This window comes from Crocuta crocuta, unplaced genomic scaffold, assembly GCF_008692635.1.
Source record: "Crocuta crocuta isolate KB4526 unplaced genomic scaffold, BGI_CrCroc_1.0 scaffold223, whole genome shotgun sequence".
NCBI classification, from domain to species: domain Eukaryota; kingdom Metazoa; phylum Chordata; class Mammalia; order Carnivora; family Hyaenidae; genus Crocuta; species Crocuta crocuta.
The window spans coordinates 6,812,201-6,836,010 of NW_027529426.1; the positions used below are offsets into that span (position 1 = coordinate 6,812,201).

At 36.0% G+C, this 23,810-nt stretch overlaps 1 protein-coding gene across 3 annotated transcripts in view; it reads left to right on the forward strand.

The window, feature by feature from the left end:
• Window positions 1-23,810, forward strand: part of ARAP2 (ArfGAP with RhoGAP domain, ankyrin repeat and PH domain 2) — a 190,175-nt gene that overhangs the window by 11,992 nt on the left and 154,373 nt on the right. For all 3 annotated transcript variants that reach the window (XM_077758955.1, XM_077758957.1, XM_077758956.1), the window contains exons 2-6: window positions 519-1,578; window positions 9,985-10,043; window positions 11,134-11,210; window positions 11,813-11,904; window positions 13,568-13,921. In XM_077758955.1, coding sequence (XP_077615081.1) covers window positions 671-1,578; window positions 9,985-10,043; window positions 11,134-11,210; window positions 11,813-11,904; window positions 13,568-13,921 — 1,490 coding nt within the window. In that variant the 5' untranslated portion in view covers window positions 519-670. The remainder of the gene's footprint in view (window positions 1-518; window positions 1,579-9,984; window positions 10,044-11,133; window positions 11,211-11,812; window positions 11,905-13,567; window positions 13,922-23,810) is intronic.

Consider the following 23,810-nt stretch of genomic DNA (forward strand, 5'->3'; position numbering starts at 1 on the left):
CTACTTTCTGTTTGCTGTTTGGTTAGAGCCCTGAACTGGGAAGTTATCTGTTAGCTTATAGGTTTTTGTCTGGTAGAGAACCCCAGAGATTATGGTTCTATTGTCCTGAGGGCATTAACCAGTTTTTTAAAATCTAACCTACTAATCTTTGTCTAACATTAAAGTTTTTTCTGTCTAAACCTATTGCACAAATGTTTCTGGAAACAGTCTTACCATCTTACTGGTTCCTTAAGGAGTTGAATAAATTATTTGACACATGCTCATTTTATATTTGTGAGAAAGTTATTTTCGAAAATCATCGTTTGATCCCACCATGGCGTTTCTGCCCTGTATCCTCACACTTTCCCTAGAAATGGATTCTCTGGGGCACGCAGAGTAATGGCAACGATTCTAAACTCTGAGTGAGCAAAAGTAATTATCCTCGTTTCTATTGTGTGTCTCCAGAGAAAGTTTATCATGTCAAACTAGGTTTTCATAATTAAAATATCCTAATCCATTAATATTCTTTTCTTTTTCAGGCTTAAGCACATAAAGCATTCACTGTGAAGAAAATAACATTTTGAGACATTAACCTGTTCCAAGTGACAGAGGAAAAACCAATACAGAAGTGCACTCTCATGTGTACCTCCTTGTACTGCTGATAACTCAGCTTAGTAATGAAGCCACCATTATGTCCTCAGTCAGTGAAGTAAATATTGATATCAGAGATTTCCTAATGAGCATTAATTTGGAGCAGTATCTCCTACGCTTCCGTGAGTTTGGTTTTGATACTGTGAAGGACTGTGCAGCAGTCGATGACAGCGTGCTGCACAAAATTGGAATATCACCTACAGGACACCGGAGGAGGATACTGAAACAGTTGCAGATAATCTTGTCAAAAATGCAAGATATCCCAATATATGCAAATGTTCATAAAACAAAGAAGGATGATGAGACTTCAAAGGATCACCATGTACCCTCCTCTGATGGGAGTAACTCTGTAGACCTTTCAGATGCAGGTGGTGTTCAGGCACCCAGCCCAACGCAGTGGGAGACTGTTCCCAAAACTCTTGATCGAAATGATGTTAGTGTAGAAAATAGCCAGTCTCTTAAATCAGATGATAAGCTGTCTCTTCCTAAACACAACTTTCCCCCTCCAGAAGAAGAACCACACCCGAGTTTGAATTCTTTTCAGCACACTTTATTTGGTAGCGAAAATATTAAAGGAGAATCTTTGATTACAGAGAAAATTATGGATTGTGCAGTCGAAGAGCAACAAACAAACAGAGCTGATTTGATCTCAGAAAATGTGAGCCAGCTTCCTGATGCAGACTCTGGATGCCTTTCTCCCCTTGGCTGCTCCGTATCAGAGGCAAATTCTGGAAATGGAACTAATGGTTTATTAGAAAGATCACTGCCCTCCCCATTCTTTCAATTTCAAGGAGAGATGGTTGTAAATGATTTGTATGTTCCATCGTCACCAAGTCTAGTGCCCATGAGAAGCCGTAGCAATTTGGTTTCAAGACCATCTAGATCTTTTCTGCTAAGACACCGTCCTGTACCAGAGATTCCAGGGTCTACAAAAGGAATTTCAGGGAGGTAAGAATTTTCATGATGAGCTGTAAGTATTCAGTTTGAGTGAATTTAGTTGCTTTTAATGCATATTTTTAGGATTGGTAAATTTGACTTCTTAATATTAATTTGCCTATTCAGCGAACCTTTTTTTCTTCTAAAATGAGAACATGCCATTTCTCTTGTACACTATTTCCCAGAGTCTGTTTCTAACTTATAATTACCTGGGGCTCTTTAGTTTTCTTCCATTTAAATGGGGGGAAAGTCCCTTCTTCTAATTTTACCTGGCAGTTCCTTCCCATGCCTGCCTTCACACCTGGTATTAAATTCTTCCATGAGGCTGATTCTTATATTTGAATTTCTGACTCTGTCTCCTGGCTGGATTATTTGTCCTTTGGCAGGTGCCACGTTTCTAATGTTTGTATTTCTACTGCTTGACACAACGCGTTGGCATGAATTTGTCATTCAAGATACATCTAGGGAGCACTTGCTGGTCATGGTGCTAGGTGCGGAGGTAGAGAGGAATGGAGGCATTTGAAGCGCAGTGTAGGAAACCGATGTAGAAACATGGTAACCGTACAGTGTGAAATCCGGTTCACTGCAACCGGAATTCTAAAGAGGGGCCCAGCAGCACGTTGGGTTGTTAGTACTTTGAGGTAACTGCCAAGTCTCAGCGCTGACTTAACAGCAGAGAGAACTTTCGTCCCTTTCTGAGGGTTACACCTAAAATAGTTGTGGTTTTCTTCAGGGTTGTGGTGGGATTTTTTTTTTTTTCCTTCATTAAAAGCTAACGCTTGTCTCTGCTGGAGTCCTGAGGTTGTTCTACTGTTAACTGCTGTGGTACTAGATGTAATTATGGATTTCCTGCACAGGCTCTAGGCTGGCATTTCTGCAAGAGCCTCCTTCCCTGCTTGGATCTGCTCTGCCTCTAATGCTGGTGCTCTTGCCCGTGGGCGTCTTTGGTAATTACAGTGCAAGATCCTGGTTGTATTTGCAGGAGAAAATGTGAAAGTTTAGTGTTTGCCAAAGAAAATGTGGCGTTTTACAGGTCTGTTAATTTAAGAACCTCTCATTAGAGCATAAACTTTTTGAGGGCAGAGGCCCTGCTTATTTTGTCATTGTGTCTTGGCATCCCTGGCGCCAAAAGCAAAGTCTAGTTTTTCCTTGGGAATCAGTAGTAATAGTGCCATTTATTAAACATCCTTCGTGGCAGTTTGTTTTATAACTTCCTATGGGCTTTCTAAATCTCTAATTGGCCCTGTGATGTAGGTATTATTCCTCCATTTCCTTAGGAGGTCACTGAGCCCTGGGTTGATTTTTCCAGGATCACATGAGTGGCAGACGGGTTTCATTCTAGTACATCAGGCTCCAGAACCCACCCGCTTTCTTAACCGCTCATTTAGGAAATATTCTTAAAAATGTTCATTGCAAATAGGACTGAGTATTACTCAGGAATGTAGAAGATTACCAACTTTTGTATGACACTTTAGTTTTAAAATATTTTGCTAATTTTAAACAAAGTAACTAAAGCGGTTTGCCATGAGTACACACATTAAAATTGTGTCTTTGCCAGAACAGAATCCTTTGGGGGAGTCGTAAAGATAACTTCAGAAAAGAAACATTTGGCTTAAGTTTTAAACAAAATGTGCTATTTTTCATAAATTCTTGAGAAACTTGATGTTTTTTCACTTGGAAATATAAGCTTTATATCATTTGAAAGACTTGTAATTCACATTGTGAGTGTGAGTCTTTGAAAATGAGTATTGAAATAATGTTAAAATTAGTAAAAAACTTAGTCCCATAGCTGCATCATAGCCCTGCCAGGTTACCCCTCATAACCGTTCTTCTTTGATTATGGCGATAAATGGTGACTGTGCGTCTGCGGGGCTCAAATCCTACAGTGAGAAAATAAATTATTTTCAGACTTCACTTATATTTTTCCTTGTGGCCCTGGCCTGAATTGCAAATAGCAATTTTGCAGGATTTTAAAATGTCATAACATGAGTTTAAAAATAAAACTGTGGATTATATAACCTGAGATTCTCTGTAATCAGATTACATCTAAATGATATCTTTAGTACATTTCTGGATGTACCAAATAAAACTATTTCTTTGTGGCCAGTGCGTTTAACATAATTTCTTTACTAAGCATTTCATGTATCTGTTAAAAGGTATATGATGTTGGATGGGTTTTCTTGGTGTGAAGCCTTCTGTTTCTCCCTGGATATCATTTCCTCCCCCACTGCCTCTTCCTTCCGTATTTATCTGACAAAATGGATTCTTTGGTCAAATGGATTATCTTTGTCCTTGAATTTGTTTTTCCTGAATTCCTTCCTGCGCCTTTTCTTGGAAGGGCTGGGCTGGGTGGGGCTATGGACAAATGAACCTCAGGCTCTCTTTTTAACCTCTCTCTTGAGGGCCAGGTCCTTATTTTGTTCGAAGAGCTAGCTCTTCCCTTATCAGTTTCACTTGGAGGTCTCCTATGGAGGCCTGCAAGCAAAAATGAGGTCTAGCATCTTGCCATTTCCCTGGGAGTCCTAGGTGTGTCCTGTAATCCTTTTGGGAGGATCCACCTCAGTGCTGAAGACAGGAAAGAACAAGACCTTTCAGCTACTAAAGAGGTACATTTCTTACCCTCCTTCCCTAAAGAACTATTTTATCTTTGGCACAAGTCACAATATCCTTCTCTTTTAGGTATTGTGCTTCTAAATGTTTTTAGGGAAGGGGAAATAAGGAAGCAGAGATGGGGTGCAGGAAGATGAAAGGTGGGGCCTCATGTGATTGGAGGACATCTGTTATAATTTATTGTTAAGACAGGTATACCATATTGACTGAAGGCTCAAGTCTGAAATCTAAACCTGAAGTCTCCAGTTGTCTTGGTACTTTTTATTAAAAATAGCAATCTTCAGTATTTTTCTCTAGATATACGTAGACACGATATAGACATTAGAAATGGATAACCCTATAATAGACTTTAATGTTGAAAGATATTTAAGCAGAAAATGTACAGAAAAGTAAGCAGTGGTTGCGTGCATTGAATACGAAAAATATAGAAAGTCATCCTGTCTTTTTCGTGTTCAAGTAAAACTTGACATTTCATGTTATAGCAGAAAAATGCTTAGCAATCCAAAATTCCTTATATGTCTTTAAAATGTCTTATAAATTCTATGAAAAAATAGGCTGATTTTTTTCAATATTTGCAAAATTTGGATTTAATCTAAATTTTGACATATCAAAATTTAAGTAGTTAATAGTTTGATTTATTCTTAGAGAATAATGATACGTATCTGTTCCATATTTTTTATAAGTAAAATGACATTAAGTTTATACTTTTTATTTCATAATATAAAAAGTACCACTTTGTGTGGAAAAAAATGTGTTCTTAAATTCCAGTTATTTAACATACAGTATAATATTAGTTTCAGGTGTAGAATATAGTGATTCAGTAATTCCATACAAAACCCAGTGGTCATCACAACAAGTGCACTTCTTAATCCCCATCACGTATTTTACCCATCCCTCCACCCACCTCCTTTCTGGTAACCCTCAGTTTGTTCTCTGTAGTTAAGAGTTTGTTTCTTGGTTTAAGTCCTCCTCTCTTTTTTTCCCCCTCTTTGCTTATTTGTTTTGTTTTCTTCAATTCCACATATGAGTGAAATAATATGGTATTTGTCTTTCTCTGACTTATTTTGTTCAGTATCATACTGTATGGTTCCATCCACATCATTGCAAATAGCAAGATTTCATTCTTTTTGATGATTGAGTAATGTTCCATTTTATACATAAATACCACATCTTCTTTATCCATTCATCAGTTGCTGGACACTTGGGCTGTTTCCATAATTTGGCTATTGTAGATAATGCTGCAGTAAACATCAGGGTACATTTATCCTTCTGAATTCATATTTTTGTATTCTTTGGGTAAATACCTAGTAGTGCAATTGATGGATCAGAAGGTAGTTCTATTTTTAACATTTTTATTTTTAATGTTCTGAGGAACCTCCCTGCTGTTTTCCAGAGTGGCTACACAAGTTTGCATTCCCACCAACAGAGCAAGAGTGTTCCCCTTTCTCTACATCCTCACCAATACCTACTGTTTCTTTGTTGATTTTAGCCATTCTGATGGGTATGAGGTGGTATCTTTTTGTAGTTTTTATTTGTATTTCCCTGATGATCAGTGATGTTGAGCATCTTTTCATGCGTCTCTTGGCCATCTAGACGTCTTTTTGGAAATTTGTCTATTCATGACTTCTGCCCCTGAAAAAGTACATTTTGAGCTGCAACTTTTGCTAGTTATTTAAAAAACTGTTTGAGGATTGTGATGTAGCCTTTTGTGTTGTAATCCTTCTGTAATTACCATTTATTCTTTTCCTAAGGACAGTTTTTTGGAACATCTTGGATTGAGACTTAAATATCTGTGCATTGTAAATTTCACATTCATAGTCTGTGCTGTAGTTAATAGACTGTCATATTTTCTGAAGTCAGATTTGTGTGTTTAGTTAGGTATATGTAACCTCCGGGCAGTTTTAAACTACTGCCTAATGATCATGTTTTTCTTTTGAATTCAGTTCTGTAGTGACCTGTAGTTAGTCCGTTGTAGTTAGTTTGTTATGAATTGCAAGAATTGCACTTTTTAAAAAACATTTTGTGAAATGATGGTCCATTTATGGTGTGTAATTATTTTTTGGTGTGACTGCCTTGTCTAGTAGGTAAGTGTAGATCATAAAGGGAGATCTTTAACATTAATTAACCTTTATAGCACTGCTTTTCTTGGTTATTTTAGTGGTTTAAAATATATGAAAAAATAACATCTGTAGAATGCTGAAGGTTCATTTTGGTAATCGGAGGCTTTTTTTTTCTTTTTTTGCAACTTGGTGTTTTACTTAACTTTATATTTGAGATTTACCCACATTGATGCACATATTTTATGTAATAATTGCTGTGTATCATTTTATTTAAAAAATACAGTTATTCCTTTACTAGGTTGTTGACATGTTTTCTCTGTCACAAAGAAGAATGTGAATACTTTTAAGGACTTTAAGAAACAAATGTGCACATGAAGTTTATCAGAAGGACCATTTTCTCCTCTAATAAAAATTATAATTGGCTCATTCTTGCTAAGTGTTTATATTGTGAAGGGCATACCTTATGCTTTTCAAAAGCTTTTCCTCATTAATCCTCATAACATTCTCAGGAAGCAGGCCTGGGAATTTTTCCCCTTCAGTAAATGAGGCAACCAGGCTCAGGACTGTTCCGTAACTTGACCAAAGTCACGAAAGCCTAATTAATGAGAAGGTGATAGCTACTGCTTTTCATTATGGATTTTTAATTTGTATAAATCAGCCATACTTTATGTTTCAAATTTAAGTTTTTAGGATAACTGGTGAGAAGATAATAGGGCAGAAAAGAGGCAGAAATGAGGAAAGAATGGGGGCTTTGTCTCTTGGTAGCTGTGGACTTGGATTGGGAGAGCCTTCTTTCTTTATTGGCAAGATTAGGACAACTGGTCCTCTGTCATAGGCTATTATGAGGATGAAATATGAGATGCAGATATATACATTCCTAACAATGTTTTCAGCATAATAGATATTAGAATATAAAATGCCTTGTGATAACTTATTCATAGATAAATGAGAATATAAATTACTGATGGCTAGTTTTCAAAACAACTCTGTTTCCTGTGTTAAGCTAATCTTTCATCAACAGTGGATCCAATGAAGTTGGTTGATAGGTTCAGTAATTTCTTGGAGGTGGATCCTGAGTATCAGAATCAATTAAAATCACAAACATTTTTCTTTACATTTCATATGACTAATAGTAAAACCAGCAAAATCTGCTTTAAAAAACCACTAACATACTTAACATCCTTCTAATTCTTTTTAAGATGTTTACAGTATATTTATAATGTATGTTATATTAATTTTATTAAGTACTTACATATTAAATACATATGTAATTTTCTTTTCTGGTTTTGAATTTTTTAAAGAAATCTTTGCGTACTCCAAGGTTGCAAAGATTTTCTTATATTTCCAGAAGTTTTAGAGCATTAGCATTAACATGTAGGTCTAAACTCCATTTCAAGTTAACTTTTGTATATGGTATGAGGTAATGGTTGGGGTTTACTCCTTTTTTCATTTAGATATCCAGTTATCCCAGCAACACTTGTTGAAAAGACTATCCTTTACCCATTAAACTGCCTTGACATTTTTTCAAAAATCAGTGTACTGTACATGTTTGGGAGTTATGTGGAATTTTTATTTTATTCCATTTATTGATGTGTTTATCCTTTCACCATTTATACACCGATTTGATTGCTATAGGTTTAAGACTAAATATTGAAACTGTGTAGTATAAATCTACCAACTTGTTCTTCTTTTCGATATTTGACCATTCTACGTTATTTATATGTGCATGTCCGTTCTAGAGTTATCTTGTCAATTTCTATATAAAAACCTCTTTGGGATTTTGTTTGGAATTATGTTGACCCTGTATATCAATAAGAATATCTTAACAATATTGAGTTCTCTAGTCCACTAACATGTATATCTATTTTGTTCTTTTTAAATTTTTCAGTGTTATATGGTTTTCAGTGGCAAATTTACTCCTTAGTATTTTATGTTGTTGATACTATAAAAAAATTTATATTTCAAACTATTTTTCCAGTTGCTCAATGCTAACATTTAGAAATACTATTGAATTTGTTAATATTTTCTCCTTATCCTGGGCCCTTGCTAGACTTGCTTACTAGTTTGAGAATCTTTCTGGTGGATTCCTTAGGATTTTTTTACTTAATAGATACCTTCTGCTTGTAAGAGAACTTTTTTTCCAATCTGCATACATTTTATTTCTTTTACTTATCATATTGNAAATAATAATAATAAATATAAATAATAATGGTGAGAGCAGACCTCCTTGTCTTACTCTCAGTCTTAAAGAAAAACCATTCAGCATTCAGCATTGTTTATGATGTAGGTTTTTCATAAATGCTTTTTGTTAGGTTGAGGAAGTTTTCTTCTGTTCCTAGTTTACTGAGAGTCTTTGTCATTAATAGATGTTGGATTTTGTCAGTTGGTTTTTCTGGATCTATTGTCATGAGACTGATTTTTATCTCTTTTATTTTCTTAATTTGGTGAATGACATTGATTTTTTTTCCATGTTAAAACAACTTTGCTTTCCTGGAGTAAATCTTACCTGGTTATTTTTTATTTATTTATTTTTTTTATGAGTTGTTGGATTTGTTTTGCTAATATATTGCTAATGAGTTTTGCATCTAAATTGATGAGGACTGTTTAATAGTTATCTAGTTTTGTTTTTGACTGGTTTTGTATCTGTAATACTGACCTTATACAATGAATTGGAAAATAGTCTTTCTTTCTCTGTTTTCTGAAAAAGTTCACATGGAATTGGTATTATTTCTTTCTGAAATGCTTGGTGGAATTCACCAGTGACATGTCTTGGCCTAGATTGTTTTGTGGGTAGGTGACTAATTACTAAATTAAATTTCTCTAATAGATGTAGGGATATTAAGATTTTTCTGTTCTGTATCATATTTGGTAATAACTTATGTCTCAGAATATTTTCATTTAAAATAAGTTTTTGGATTTATCAAAATAAAGTTTTTCTCAATAATCTATAATTATCCCTTTCATGTTTGTACAATTTGTAGTAATGTCTTCTCTTTCATGCTGATATTGGTAGTTTGTCTCTTTTGTCTTTTATTTTCCTTTCCTAAGGTTTATCAGTTTGATTGATCATTTTGAAACCAGCTTTAGTTAAAATTATTTTAAGCATTATCTATATTTTATTTCATTGGTTTCTATTCTTAATTTTTTATATCCTTGTTGTCATTTGGGCAGATATAAATTTAAAAGATGCTGAAGACCTAGAACTCATTCATATAGTAATGGATATTCATTACATCTGTTTCTACAGTTTCCTCCATCATTGCTATTAGGCTGTATTCTAATTAGTTACCTGTAATCTTTCTCTCCCAAGGCAGCAGTTTTTTAAGGAAAGGTCTTATATATTTTCATAGTATGCTTATAGAGCTGACAAATTTTTGATTCAATTTTGTAAGGCTTAATGGCAAAATAACCTACATAAATACTGAAATCTAGTTAGAAAATTAGTGTCGACAGTGGTATGCCTAGCAGTTTTGAAGTTCGAATGTACATACTAGAATTGGACAAATATTCATTTACTTTTGTGAAGTATAAATATGAGAGGCAAATGTTTATAAAATCTAGTGAAATCTCTTTAAGGCTGTTTAGAAAAACACATCTGTGGAATTTTAGCCATTCTGTTTAATTAGAATCAAGTTTATTTTTGAATATTGGTTTTTCTACTCAGAAGAATGTATGTCTGTATCCTTTACTCAATATTGTAACTTACCAATTTTTATCTGTTTTAATTTTTCCCCCCCTTTGCTTTAAGCTATTTCCGTGAGAGAAGAAATGTTGCTACCTCAACTGGAAAGTCTGTGACACAGGAAAGTGAGTCTCAGTGTGTAAAGTTTTTGTAAAGTAGCACTCATTTGACAGTCTTAAATGTGTGAAAATCGTGATCGAGAAAGTAGGCCCCCTGTGTAAGAGGGAATAATGGGAATAACTATCTGCTAGGGTTCATAATACCTCAGATGCTTTTAACGATGAATGAATAAAAGACAATTATATGTACTCAGACTCCTGGAAATCTTCAGATACTAATGTAAAAACATCCCCCCACCCCCACCCCGACTTCATTTATCGTTAGCCATAGTTGAGGGTATATTACTAAATTAAGTGGTTTCTGACAGTCTAAGCTACAGGACGTAGATTTATGGAAAGTAATTTTGCCATGGTAACGGGATAGGGCTGACATTATTTTGATGAATTGATCATTGACAGAGGCTTTTCTTTCTTTCTGAAAATTCTGCTTCTATAAGTTCAGGAGCATTCTTCTTAACAGTAAGGTGGCAAACACTTGGTTACTGACCCTTTAAAGGTATTTTGTCATAGCAGAGAATGCAGGCGTTATGAATTCTTTCTTGTGGATGGGTGTAACACAAGGACAGTGGAAATTCTCTTGAAATAACTTATTTACAGGTGTGTTAGTGGCTGTGATGTTAGAGTATATTAAGCAGATTCTGGTGTTTTGAGTAATAGAGAATCAAGTTGCCGTGTTAGTGAACTTTTAATTATTATTCATTGGAAATTATAATCTAATGCTAATTTTATGCCATTTATACTGTTATTTAGGAATTAATATTATAAGTGGGATTGTGACTATTTGCATCATATGTGGAAAATGTGTTCAGTTATATTAGTGTGGATATTAGAGGTTAGCAAGGCATATATGACACCTCACATTTTCAGAAACAGTAATATGCCTTGTTTGTGAAGTGAGAGGATATACAATGAGTGCTCTATCAAGAAGACCATAGGAAGAGTTGCTTTGGAGGTGAAAATTTTAAGCATAATTTTGGACTCTCAGGGAATAATAAAGCTTAAGTTGTGATCTTACTCTAAAATAAATGCATGCCTTTTTAAAAAATATTCACATTATTTATATCTTTTCATTGTCGTCTTATAATTTCCCCAAAAGATTCAAATGAGGAAAATTCAACTTCCATTTTTCCTTATGGAGAGACCTTTCTCCTCCAGAGACTAGAAAATTCCAAGGTTAGTCCCATACATTTTCATTTTTTTTTTCCATAATCAAGTCTTTGCTTTTTTGCCTATATTTGCCTCTTCATTTTCCTTTAAGGTGTTTGAAGAATGGGTTATATTGAAGCAGGACATTTCCAGTCAGTAAAAGTCTGTTAAGTAAAATCATGGTGAATGTGTATCTTTAAATATAGATCACAAAAACACATTCAATTTCAGGAATACAGGAGGGAGGTTTTCAGAATTTTCCAAAAGATAAGCTTAAAGATAAACCCCCAAAGAAGGCAAAAGCAGACAAAGAGAAACCCCTTAGATTTTGCTTTTTGCCTTATACCCAAATATCTACTTCTAACATATCTTCATTATTTAGTTTATCACGTAGTCTTTCTTTCTTTTCAGGCACTTGTGCTCTTTTGGTTATTTTATTTCTTGGTCAGGATAAAAGAGAAGTTGGAAGACAAAAAGTGGGAAAGTAAAAGTAAATAGATTTTGTTCTTGGATGGCATCTTCTGTTTTTCTTGGATGAAATGATGAATTACTAATGATTTAATTATAATCTTTAAAAAGACATCAGGCAATTTTTAGTATAGTCTCCCTANTATATTTTATTTTAATAGAAGAGATCTATCAAAAATGAATTTTGGACCTATGAAGAAACATTGAAAGGGGAATCAACGACTGAAAAAAACTGTTTTCTTGTGAAGTCAAGGTATGAAGTCATTATTGATGATGATTATTTCTTTTGAATATAATGTTATGCAGTGTTGACTTCTTGCTCATATTTTTATAAGAAAATAGTTTATACTGGTAAGTTCAAATCTTTTCTTTTTTTTTTGATGTTTCAGTAATGACACTTATTTTATTTAAAAAAATTTTTTTAGGGTATTTATTTAGAGAGAGCACAAGCAGGGTAGGGGCAGAGACAAGGAGAGACAGAATCCCAACCAGGCTCCATGCCATCAGTGCAGAGCCCAGTATGGGGCTCAATCTCATGAACGTGAGATAATGACCTGAGCTGAGATCAAGAGTTGGACGTTTAACCAACTGCACCATCCAGGCGCCCTGAGTAATGGCCCTTATTTTAATAATTGAACTTAGAGTCTGTAAATCGGGTAGGTAGTGGTGTTTTGCAGCAGATTATGTTGTCTTTTCCAAATTGAAACCACTCTTCCCGTCGTCCCAAAGTGGAAAATAGGTGGTACCCACAATTGTGCATTAAAAATGAGCAATTATGTTAATATGAAAGAGAGGCAGCGCCAAAAGAATTACTATCTGAGGTGCAGAATTTTTACAAATGTAATATATCCTTTTTTATTGGAAGTTCAGCATTGACAAGTGGCTTGACGGTTACCCAGTTATTTGGATCACGCGTGAAATTAAGCAGTTTGTGAGCCACCAACTGAAATTTTAGTTTTTTCAGCTTTATTAGGACTTGGTGCACTGCATCATTACCTAATGTTCATTTTATATCTTCAATTTTATTCTTTCCTCTCCAAATCTGATATTGTTGGGGGTTTTCTTACGTTGAAACTAAATAATTGAGGATCTTCAGTTAGCATTGGATATGACTATATTATAATGCAAAATGTGGAAGGGGCCAGGTTAAATCATTCTTTAAGGAAGTAATAGTTTTAGAACACTCTGTCCAAAAGGATGTAATTTGACTCCTACACGTTTCTATTTCATTGATTAGTAAAAACTTATTTGTAATGTGTTTTATTCTACATAAATAGCTGAGTGAATCAATTTTGTCATTTCTTAAATCTATAAAAACATGCTTAGCTATTATGAATGTGTTCTGGTGAATATTATAGGTTATATAGCTTTTACCTTCTGTTTGTATCTTGACTCTCATTTTCTAGCTAACGGTGTGGTGGTTTTTCCTCATTAGTATTGCAAAATAATACTGAAGCTCTTGGAATTGAATTGTGGAGAGCCAGAGAGGGGCAACAAATTTGGAAGTAAGATCTCCAAATAGATGAGTTAGTGGTTCACGATGTTACTAGGGACTGGAGGTTGAGCTGGCTACTTAATGGTGTTGGTGAAAATGATAAATTGTGCTGCAGGGAATGTGGTCCATCTCTACCCTTACCACCATTCTGCACCCCCCACCCCCAAATAAACAGATCAGATTAATGACACATAAGAAAAACTGTACTATTTCTAGTAGTGTTTAAATGTGTCTTAGGATAATAAGAGGTTTCTGTTTTTCTGGAAGAGTTTTATAAATTATCAGATGGGTTAATTGAGCTCTTAAGAGTTTTCTGACCTTAAGTTTCTGTGCAGTTTGTTGTTTATAAAGTTCAAAAGTAACCACTGGCTTAAATGGTATATGTTACTTTGAAATGTTAACACCATTTATTTCCATTTAGCATATATGATAACAGGAAGGAGAATATACGTGAAGACAAAGTGGAAGATATTTGGATACCTCGAGAGGACAAAATTAATTTTCCAGTAGACTCTGCTTCAGAATCAGAATATTCAACAGTAGAAGAATGCTTTCAGAGTTTAAGAAGAAAAAATTCAAAGGCATCTAAATCTAGGACTCAAAAAGCACTGAATTTGGACCCTGTTAATAGGCACAGTTATCCGTTAAGCTCAACAAGTGGAAATACTGAGTCCTCGATCATTTCCTCAAGTGCAATATCTCCCTATGCCTGTTTTTATGGGTCCTCAGCAAGGAAGGTTAAATCTGGATGGCTAGACAAACTCTCACCTCAAGGGTATGTAGTTTTTCATTTTTTTTCATAAGTAGCATATTTTTAACAGTTCAAGTTTATCCATATCTAAACCTGCTAGGTTGTTGCTACTCTACACCCCTTCCCCCCACCTCTATGCACACAGATAAAGTTTTTAGGAGTTCTGAATATACTTTTGCAAATGCTGTTCTTTAGACATAAGGAGGAACATGTGCAGTGCATGATGTGGAATGCTGGGTTAAGATTCTGAATAGCAAATTGAAACCGAAAGTTGCAATTTCACGTCTAGATCCTTAATGTTAGTTTCTAACTTTACACTAAAATGCACTGTGTCCCAATTTGTAGCAAAGAAAAACAATACAGATTGAGTTGGTATTACTAGGCCCACACTGTTTGGCTTTTGCTCATATTATAACAGGGTTCTGTTTGGGAGTACAAGTCTTAATTGTAGTTAGAGAAAGTACATCATTGTTAGATTTCAGGCTTCACTGTTATTAATACGTTGTTTTGATTTTTGTATGCTGCATAGAAGGTCAGAGTCCCTTGAATATTATACTTTTAAAATAGATTTATCATTTCAGACGTTTACAAAGAAACTTCTGTCACTTAGGGTTATACAGTATTGAGAAATATTTGGGGAGGTATGGTGTTTAATTAGAATTGTTTTCTGGCATCCTGATTTTTGAATGTCCTTTAGAAGTATTTACTTGAAATATGCCTCATGAATTATTAAATTATTTTGGGATTAAATCTCTCATGTTTAAGTAGTGAATGTGGTGAGTCCTTGCAATATGCTGATTTTCTTTACTATTCCCCCCCAAAAGAGCATTATTTCTAGAAAGCCTTGGACCTGAAATAAATTTTATTAGCAAAAAGTTACCAGAAGCATTAGTTGACTAGTGGGAGCAAGTATTACATTTCTTAAGAAAGTGAAAGAAGAAAAAAGCCCAACACTTTTATGGTTAATCATTATATGGTTAACACTTTATATCATTGCATCCTTTTAGCAAATTAGATGAATGAACTGAAGCAGAGTACTTCTTAGTATCAGTTATCCTGTCTCCTTTCTGGTTATTTAAGGTAACAAAGTAGTCAACATTGCCTACTTTTCATAAGTCATCAGTATTCTTGATAGTCTAATAGCAAAGGTATGAGTAAGCATTAAAAAGTACACACTGGTGGAATGAACCAGTGAGCTTGAATATTCTCGAATCTTTCACTTTTGTAAAATTAAGGTGTTTAGGGAGATCCCAGTGCTCTTTCTAAATATCACCAGGAGAGTTCGCAGACTCTGGGTACAGAGCCTCCAGCAGCTGTGGTTTCCTTTTCCTGCCTGCTCTCGGGTGGTACCTTGTTCTCTGCAGGGTTGGTATGTTTATGCTGCAGGCACACTGAGAAAGCTTCCCCATTATTGTCTACCTCTGGAACAGTTAGAACATTTTTCCTCTCTCTCTATCAGTACTCAGGCTTTCCATCCTTTCTATTCAGAATCTGCCTAAGGTTAGATGCTGTAAGTTGTCTAGATTTATGTTTTTCCATTTTAGGGGAAATAATTGAGTTTTCTGGCTTACCAGTTTTTCTCCTGGTTCCCAGGATGAATGGAGATCAGACATTAAACAAAGAACTTGCAATATCACCAAGAGATTAAACTCTTCTATATGATTTTATTGCTATGACTTGAAAAGAAGTATGTGTTACTGGCTAAGAAGCACGTATTATTTATTAGATCAGAAGTAGAATCTTAATTTCTCCTTTTCTTAATTGGATTCTGTATGCTATTGTGAGGGTGTTTAAAATGCTCATTAATTAGACAAAGTGATGCCTGCCTTCCTTATGCAGAGGTTATGAGCTTTATTTAACTCATGGTCACATGTCTGTTTGGAGCAGGTAGCACTGCTGTAGATGGCATTCTGAATTCTAGAGAGAAGGGATCAACAAACCTTTTCCATAAACGGTCAAATAATAAATATTTTAATCTTTTTGGCCTCTGTGGGATCTCTGGGAGAAATCAGCAGTTCAGCAGTTTTAGCATGAAAGCAGCCACAGAGCATATACAAACCAGTGATTGAGGCTGTGTTTCAATAAGACTTTATTTATAAACACATAATGGGCCAGATCTGACCTGTGGGCCATAGAGGCATAAAACAGGTTAGATATTTGGCTAAAATCTTCTACTGGCTTCTTCTATCTCTCCTGGGCCCCAAAAAGAAAATTATAATCTGATAGATCACAAAATAGGGAAGATACTTTCTTTTATTCTAATCAGTATAGAAGTCATAACAAGCAGGAATTCTCTTTGGGGACCTTGGCCCTTATTGTTCTTTGTGGCTGGAATGTTCTTTTCCACAGAGCAACGTGGCTTGTGTGCCCTACCTTTCTCAAGTTCTTGCTGTAATATCTCCTTTGCATTGAGGTCCTGAAGAGTAGATTTAAAATTATCATTACACCTCTTCCCCAACACCCCATCACTCCCTTAATTACTTTATTTTTCTCTTTGGGGCCCATATGGTTGATCATTTATTTTATGTATACTCCATGGGGACAGTCCTCTATGTTGTTTACTGTGACATCCTTAGCAGCTACAATGTAGCCTGACATGTGGCAGATGCTCTTAGTATTGGTTGTTGAATGAAATCAGTGAAAAAAACAAACATTAGACATTTTTTCTTTACATTTTTTAGAAAAGGCAGTTTTTTTTTTTTTTAAGTATAAGGGTTTTGTAATAAAAATTGAACTCTGAGCACTGTATTGGTTGAAAATCTCCAGGTGCATTGGTGGTACTGGTATACATGAACAGAGCTGTAGGCTCTCATTGTTCTTTTTGTCATTCTGTTTTCCTCTTAAAAACATTTACATGTATCTTCAGAACACGGTTTAAAAAAAACAAATAGCCACACTCAGTTATCCTTCTCCAAACAGTGTTTGAAACTGCTCTCAGTCATGAGGGGCATTAAACAAAATAACCAAATTTATAATCTGGATTTATTTCACATGATTAAGTATCTGGTTTTTTTTTTTTTTTTTTTGCAATGGACATGTGCTTTCTGCATCAGTGCACAGTATGTGAAAACTTCCCAGTATTTGGGAAGAAAGTATATACTATCATACAGTTAAAGAAACACTGAAACATTCACAGCTGAGCTTAAAATATGAACATTCACTTTCTTTGATCTGATTATGATATAGTCTGATACTAACAATTTCAAAAATTGTATGGAAAAAAAACCCTTAAAATGTAGAACATAGGTCTAGGTCTGTCTTTCAAACAGGTCAAGCAGATGAAAAACTTAATAAATGGTGCTTGTTTTTTAAAAAAACTCAGAGTTTTGAGGATAAAAAAGTCTTTCTCAGTCCCCTTTCCTAACTAATAAGCTCAAGCTCTTTTTTAAAACATTTTTTAAATTAAAAAAATTTTAATGTTATTTTTGAGAGACAGAGGCAGAGCATGAACAGGGGAGGGACTGAGAGAGAGGGAGACACAGAATCTGAAGCAGGCTCCAGGCTCTGAGCTGTCTGCACGGGGCCAGATATGGGGCTAGAACTCCCAAGCTGTGAGATCATAACCTGTGAGATCATGACCTGAGCCTAAGTCAGACACTTAACCGGACTGAGCCACCCAGGTGCCCCATATTAAGTGCAAGCTCTTCACTCAGTTTGAGTGGATGCAGATATGGCAGACTGGATACAGTGTATTGCAGCATTTCCCAAGTATGTGACCAGAGGAGAAATTCTGCAAGTTGCTGTAAGGAAAAGACAACATGGTGAATGTGCTGCACCCTTGATAGGAGGTGCACATAGTGAAATATCTAGGCATTATGTGCAACAATGAAACCTTTTTGACATTCTTAACTTGCTGTTTTGTAAAGATATTTGTATGAGTATAATGCACCAACATTTTTATAAAAATTGCAATGCATCTTGAATTCATATTTTACTAGAAAGTATGTTTTATGACTTTCTTACTCAGCTAAATTCCTCTTTTAAAAAATATTAACTTTTTAACCATGGAGAGGCATTGTGTGGGAATTTGAGCCTAGGAGGGCAGAAGCAGAACATGTGAGGCTAACTCAGCAGTTCAAATATAGAATATCCTTAATAATTTATGAGGAACGCAGGGGTACTTGGTGGCTTAGTTGATTGAGTGCCGACTCTTGGTTTCAGCTCAAGAGATGATCTCACGGTTTGTGGGTTTGAGCCCCATGTCTGGGCTCTGCATTGACAGTGGGGAGCCTGCTTGGGATTCCCTTTCTGCCTCTCTCCCCCTGCTTAGGTTTTCTCTCTCTCCCTCCCTCCCCCACCAGTAAATAAATAGATAAGTTAATTAATTAAAAAATAATTTGTGGAGGAATACAAAAACACCCAAGATGTATCTGTTCCTTGTCTTCCTTGTGTCTTTCATTTAGGGCAGAAAAAAGGAAACAAATAAAAATAAAACCAAAATGGAGTTGAGAAAACATTTCTTCAGAGATCTTCTAGGAATGAGAAGTAGCAGTTCACTTAGGCTTTGGAAAGTAGATAAGATTTTAACTAGCATTTTTAGGAGAAATACTTTCTGACTAGAGGGAATGAAAAGGCACCGACGTAGATGGTATCTGGGGGTACTGAAGCCTCTGGGATGGATAGCCAGGGTTAGCTGGATTATTTTATGGAAGACACGAGGTTGGCCTCTAGAACCAGGACATAGAGACTGCCAGTGGATTGCACGTCCAAGTTGAACAGAGAGCTGAGGAAAATGAAAAAGCCAATGGTCCAAGACCAAGAAAAGATCAAATACCAGACAGTAGTTGGGATCTCCCAGAAGCCAGTAGTCCAGGACTTGGTGGGAGATCTGAGCTTATTAATTGTTGCCTTTATCAGTGACCGATTTCCCAGCGTGTGGCCAGTGTATCCAAGTCTACTTGAGTGGAGCGATTCTTCACGCTGGTACACAAGTGTGGGTGTGCCTCACATCTCCTGGGAATGCTGACCTCTGGTTGGCCTTTCAGTGAAAAGCAAATGTAGTATAAAGTTGACAAGTCTTTTATCCAACCAGGGTGTTCTATATACCAAGAACTGTGTTGAACTTAAAGTTGAATCTTAAATCTGTGATAAAAGATATCTAGTTGGCCATTTCTCAAGTCATACTTAGTTTGTAAAGACTGTGCCAAGCCAGTAAAAAGCCTCAATATTTTATTTGTAGTTTCAGGGAACAACTTCTGAGTTTCAGTATTTATTAAATACCATGACTAATTTCTTTTAGTCCATCTAGTGGCAGAGAAATGAGTGAGGGTGTTGGAATCAGAAAGAAATTGGACTTGTAAGCTGTCTGTTACTCATTTGCTATGTGACTCAGTGTCTCAGAACTTCCATTTCCCAAACGTAAAAGTGTAAGGTCAAGACCCTTCTGTGGGATCACTTGAAAATGTAGGTAACATTGGGCCTGACAGTTGGGGCTCAATAAACCATAGTTTCCTTTCTCTTCAGAAGAGCAGCACTTTATTTTAGACCTCTGATAGTGTTTGTGAAAGTGAGTTCTAGTCAGTTTTTACCTTGGAAAATAGAACGTAAAGAAACAGCGTGTTCACATTAAACGTTTAAAACTTAAATTATTTTTAATGTTTAGTGTGTGTGCGCGTGTGTGTGTGTGTGTGCGTGCGTGTGTTATTTTGCATTTTTCAAAGTTTCAAAAGTGCGTGTGTGAGAGAGAGAGGCGTGGGGGGTGGGGGAGGATGAGCCTGGAGAAGGGCATAGAGAGAAGGAGAAACAGAATCTGAAGCAGGCTCCAGGCTCTGAGCTGTCAGCATAGACCCCGACTCAGGGCTCGAACCCACGAACCGCGGGATCGTGACCTGAGCCGAAGTCCGACCTTCAGCCGACTGAGCCACCCAGGCGCCCCCACGTTAAACTTTTAAAATAAAGTTTCTGGTGATTATAAAAGCATGTGGTTTAAAGTGTCAGAAAGTTCTAAGTGGCTTGTTAAAAACACATAGCAACTTTCCTGCCCTCCCACATCCTTGCAAGAGACTGACACTTTCAACTCTTTTTGTAGTTTCTTTTGGTATTTGCTTTATATTTCTTAATAATATTTAAATAGAAAAATATTTTTTTGCAATTTTTTTTTAAGTAGGCTCCATGCCCATTGTGGGGTTTGACCTCACGACCCTGAGATCAAGAGTTGCATGCTCTACAGACTGAGCCAGCCAGGTGCCCCTATCTTAATGATATTTTTATGCTATTTTTTTCTTACTTTTCAGTGCTAGGGATTATCTCTTGAGGTACTACCATGGAATATAATGTATGTTCAGTATTTTTTTGTTTATTTTTGAGAGAGTGGGCACACATATACACATGTGCAATGAAGGGAGGAGCAAAAAGAGGGGGTACAGATGATCTGAAGCGGGCTCTGCACTGTCAGCACAGAGCCCGATGCAGGGCTTGAACTCACAGACTGCAAGATCATAACCCGAGCTGAAGTCAGATGCTTAACTGACTGAGCCATCCAGGCACCCTTCATGTTTATACATTTTTATTGCCATCCCCTGCCCCTTCTGGCAAAGACACAGTTCCTGTCTATCATCCTTTTATTGAAGTTGTATAAATATTTAGATTATATCTGCACTTAGTTTTATACTCTTGTGACTATAAATGCTGTTCATAGGTGAGCTCGGTAACATAGGATCAATTTTTCTTTGTGATCTTTAGTTTTCCTTGGAATTTAAAACTCTTTTTTACTACTTTTTTAATGTTATTCATTCATTCATCTCAGAATTCTTCCTAAGAACTATAAATCTGTGAAGTAACCAAAATAGAAATCAATTTTATCATGTCACAGCCTCCTAAGGAATCTTGTGTAGTTTGGCCTGGTGGGCTCCAGGCCTGCTGCACTCCTAGCTGGTTAGCGTTCTGTGATCCCTTTCGTTACTGTCCGAGGGATTCTTTGTGCTTGGTGTGTTGGTCTTTCCTCAATCTCCTGTCATTGTCTCACCACCAGCATACCCACTGGTGCTTCTTGGAGCTTCCTCAGACACAGTGGATAGGAGGGGCAGGTTTTGAGACTTTGCATTTTTCAAAGTGTTATATTATTTCCTAAACATGCTTACTGATGATTTATCATGTCTCAGAAGTCTTGATGAGAAAGAATACTGCCTCCAGATTAGCAATCCATAGTCTTCTAGAGCTCTGGTATTATAGAACTGGTTATTGAGAAATCTGATTCTTTATCCTTTATATGTAGACCACTTTTTTTAGTTCTGGGAAATTTTCTTGTTTTCTTTCTTTGTTAAACTAGTCTGTTTTTTCTTAACTTCTTGGTAGTTTGGTGTTGAAAACAATGTAGCTTTTCCATGTTTCATTTCTGGGATGTTTCTTCAATTGTTATTTTCTAACCACTTTTGTTTTTTGTTATCCTGTATTTAATATCAAAAGCACTTTCTTTAACTGTTGTTTTTATAGCTTACTGTTAGTGTTCATCAATATTTTGTTATCTCTAAAGATCTTAATGTGTTTTTATGAAGCTTTTCTTTTCCTATTCAGTCTGTTTCTTTTATTTCTTTGGGGGGGATCATTCCCCATCTTTTTCCTCAAAAGTTTCATTTTTTTAATTAAAGAATAATTTTTAAGGGAAAGCGCAGGGTGCACACAGCACATGGGAGGGGCCAGGAGAGAGGGAGACAGAATCTGAAGCAGGCTCCAGACTCCCGAGATGTCAGCACAGAACCTGATGTGGCACTTGAAGTCATGAACCGTGAGATCCTGACCTGAGTCGAAGTCGACACTTAACTGACTCAGCCATCCAGGTGTCCCCCAAAGTTTCATTTTTTTAAAAAAAAAATTTTTTTTTAATGTTTTATTTATTTCTAGGAGAGAGAGAGACAGCGTGAGCAGGGGAGGGTCAGGGAGAGAGGGAGATACAGACTCTGAAACAGGCTCCAGGCTTTGAGCTGGCAGTCAGCACAGAGCCCGACGGGGGGCTCGAACCCACAAACCGCGAGATCATGACCTAAGCGAAAGTCAGACGCTTAACCAACTAAGCCACCCAGGCGCCCCCCCAAAGTTTCATTTTTAAAGTGAGATCCTGCAAAGCTGCTAGGAACAGGTTCTCATGAGTCCTGTTAACTCATTTCTTGTAAGATGATCTTGCTGGACTTTTAACGTGTTTCCCTGGTGACTCCTCATGCCACTACCTTTTAAATGAATCATTTTTTTTTAGGGTGATAAGGCTGGTAAACAGCGTTTTGGGAGCTTAGTAGGGAAAGTGGACTTTGAGTACAAATATCTATAACACAGACTTTTGTTTAATTCTTCTGTTTTGAATATCGCTCCCTACCTTCAATCATGTGTGAGTGTCCCAGTCCAGAGACTCTCTCGCTTGTGATCTTCTGCAATGAACGAAAACTCTGATATTCTGTTCAGCAAGAGGAGGGGCATTTTTCCAGCTGTGTGAAGAGAAGGAGGGTTCTGGGATGGAGTGATGAGGGGTACAAGTTTATCTCGTAAATTGTTCCTGTCGTCTACTTCTATCATCATTTTTGGTTTGTAAGTTTTTATTTAATTTTTTTTAACTTTTTGAAACAACTTTGGGAGGAGTAGAGGTAAATGCAAGCTTTTAACTGATCATCTGAACTAGAATCTGCTTTCCTGTTTGTGTGTGTGTGTGTGTGTGTATGTGTGTATGTGTGTACAGGGTATGACTCCATAAGATATGAATCATTTAACATAGCTTTTTGTATACCATGTCAAGGAAGCACTAAGCTCTTTGTGAATATTTAAAAATTGGTGGTGATGTATTAAAATTAATGCTTTATTATTGATTTCCAAAAGTTTTTTATCACTTAAGATTTTACATTAAAATAACATTTGTTTTTTTCTCATTGAAGGAGTTAAGTGAGGGGCACCCGGGTGGCTTAGTCCGTTAAGTGTCCGACTTTCGCTCAGGTCATGATCTCAGGCTTCGTGGGTTTGAGCCCCGCGTCGGGCTCTGTGCTGACTGCCAGCTCAGAGCCTGGAGCGTGTTTCAGAGTCTGTGACTCCCTCCCTCTCTGACCCTCCCCTGCTCATGCTGTCTCTCTCTCCCCTAGAAATAAATAAAACATAAACTAAATAAAACATTTAAAAAAAAATGAAGGAGTTAAGTGAGAGATAGAAGCTGGAATGTCAGAGAATTTTGCCTTGTTTTTGATTTTTTGGCTCTAACTCCTTTTAGTTCACCTAGTCTCAGAAGCTATCATTTTGGTTTGCTTAAATGTGAGGAATTGCGTTTTGGAATAGAAAAGTGATGGCATTTTACACTTGGTCTTAGCCAAAAGGCCGGGAAGAGATAGTGCTGGCATTTTATAGAAATATTATAATAATTTCTTGCATCTATATTTATTAAATACTTCATAATTAATACTGCATCATTTACAAGCCTCATACTTAAAAGAGTAGGTAAAATAAAAACTTAGCTAAATAAAAACATGAGTAATCAGATAAAAATCTACACTTTTAGAAATTGTAATAGTTCTAAAACATTGAGGCTGTTTAGGGTTAGAGTAGCAATTAAGATAAAGTTTGCATATAATTCTTCAGGATTATATAAATAAGGTAGATGAATCTGGAACACATTTCATTAGATACTGTTTAGACTTATTGAGAAGTATATTTGTGATGATTTAAATTCCATGATTAATAAAAGTCATAAATTTGACTTAGTGCCTTTGAGGCTCATTTTAGTTGTGTCCTATTTGATGACAGTTTGGTAGCCTTTGCCACCTTACATTAATATCTTTGGTTACCATACTTATTTGATTTGGTCATTTTTTAAAGCTTAAATAGTACATCTTTTTAAAAACAAACAAAAAATCTCCACAACCCTTTTGGCACTTAGGAATGAAATTAAAACAGGAATACCTCTGTGAGTACTTCATAAATACAGATTTAATTGTCTGTTGATGCC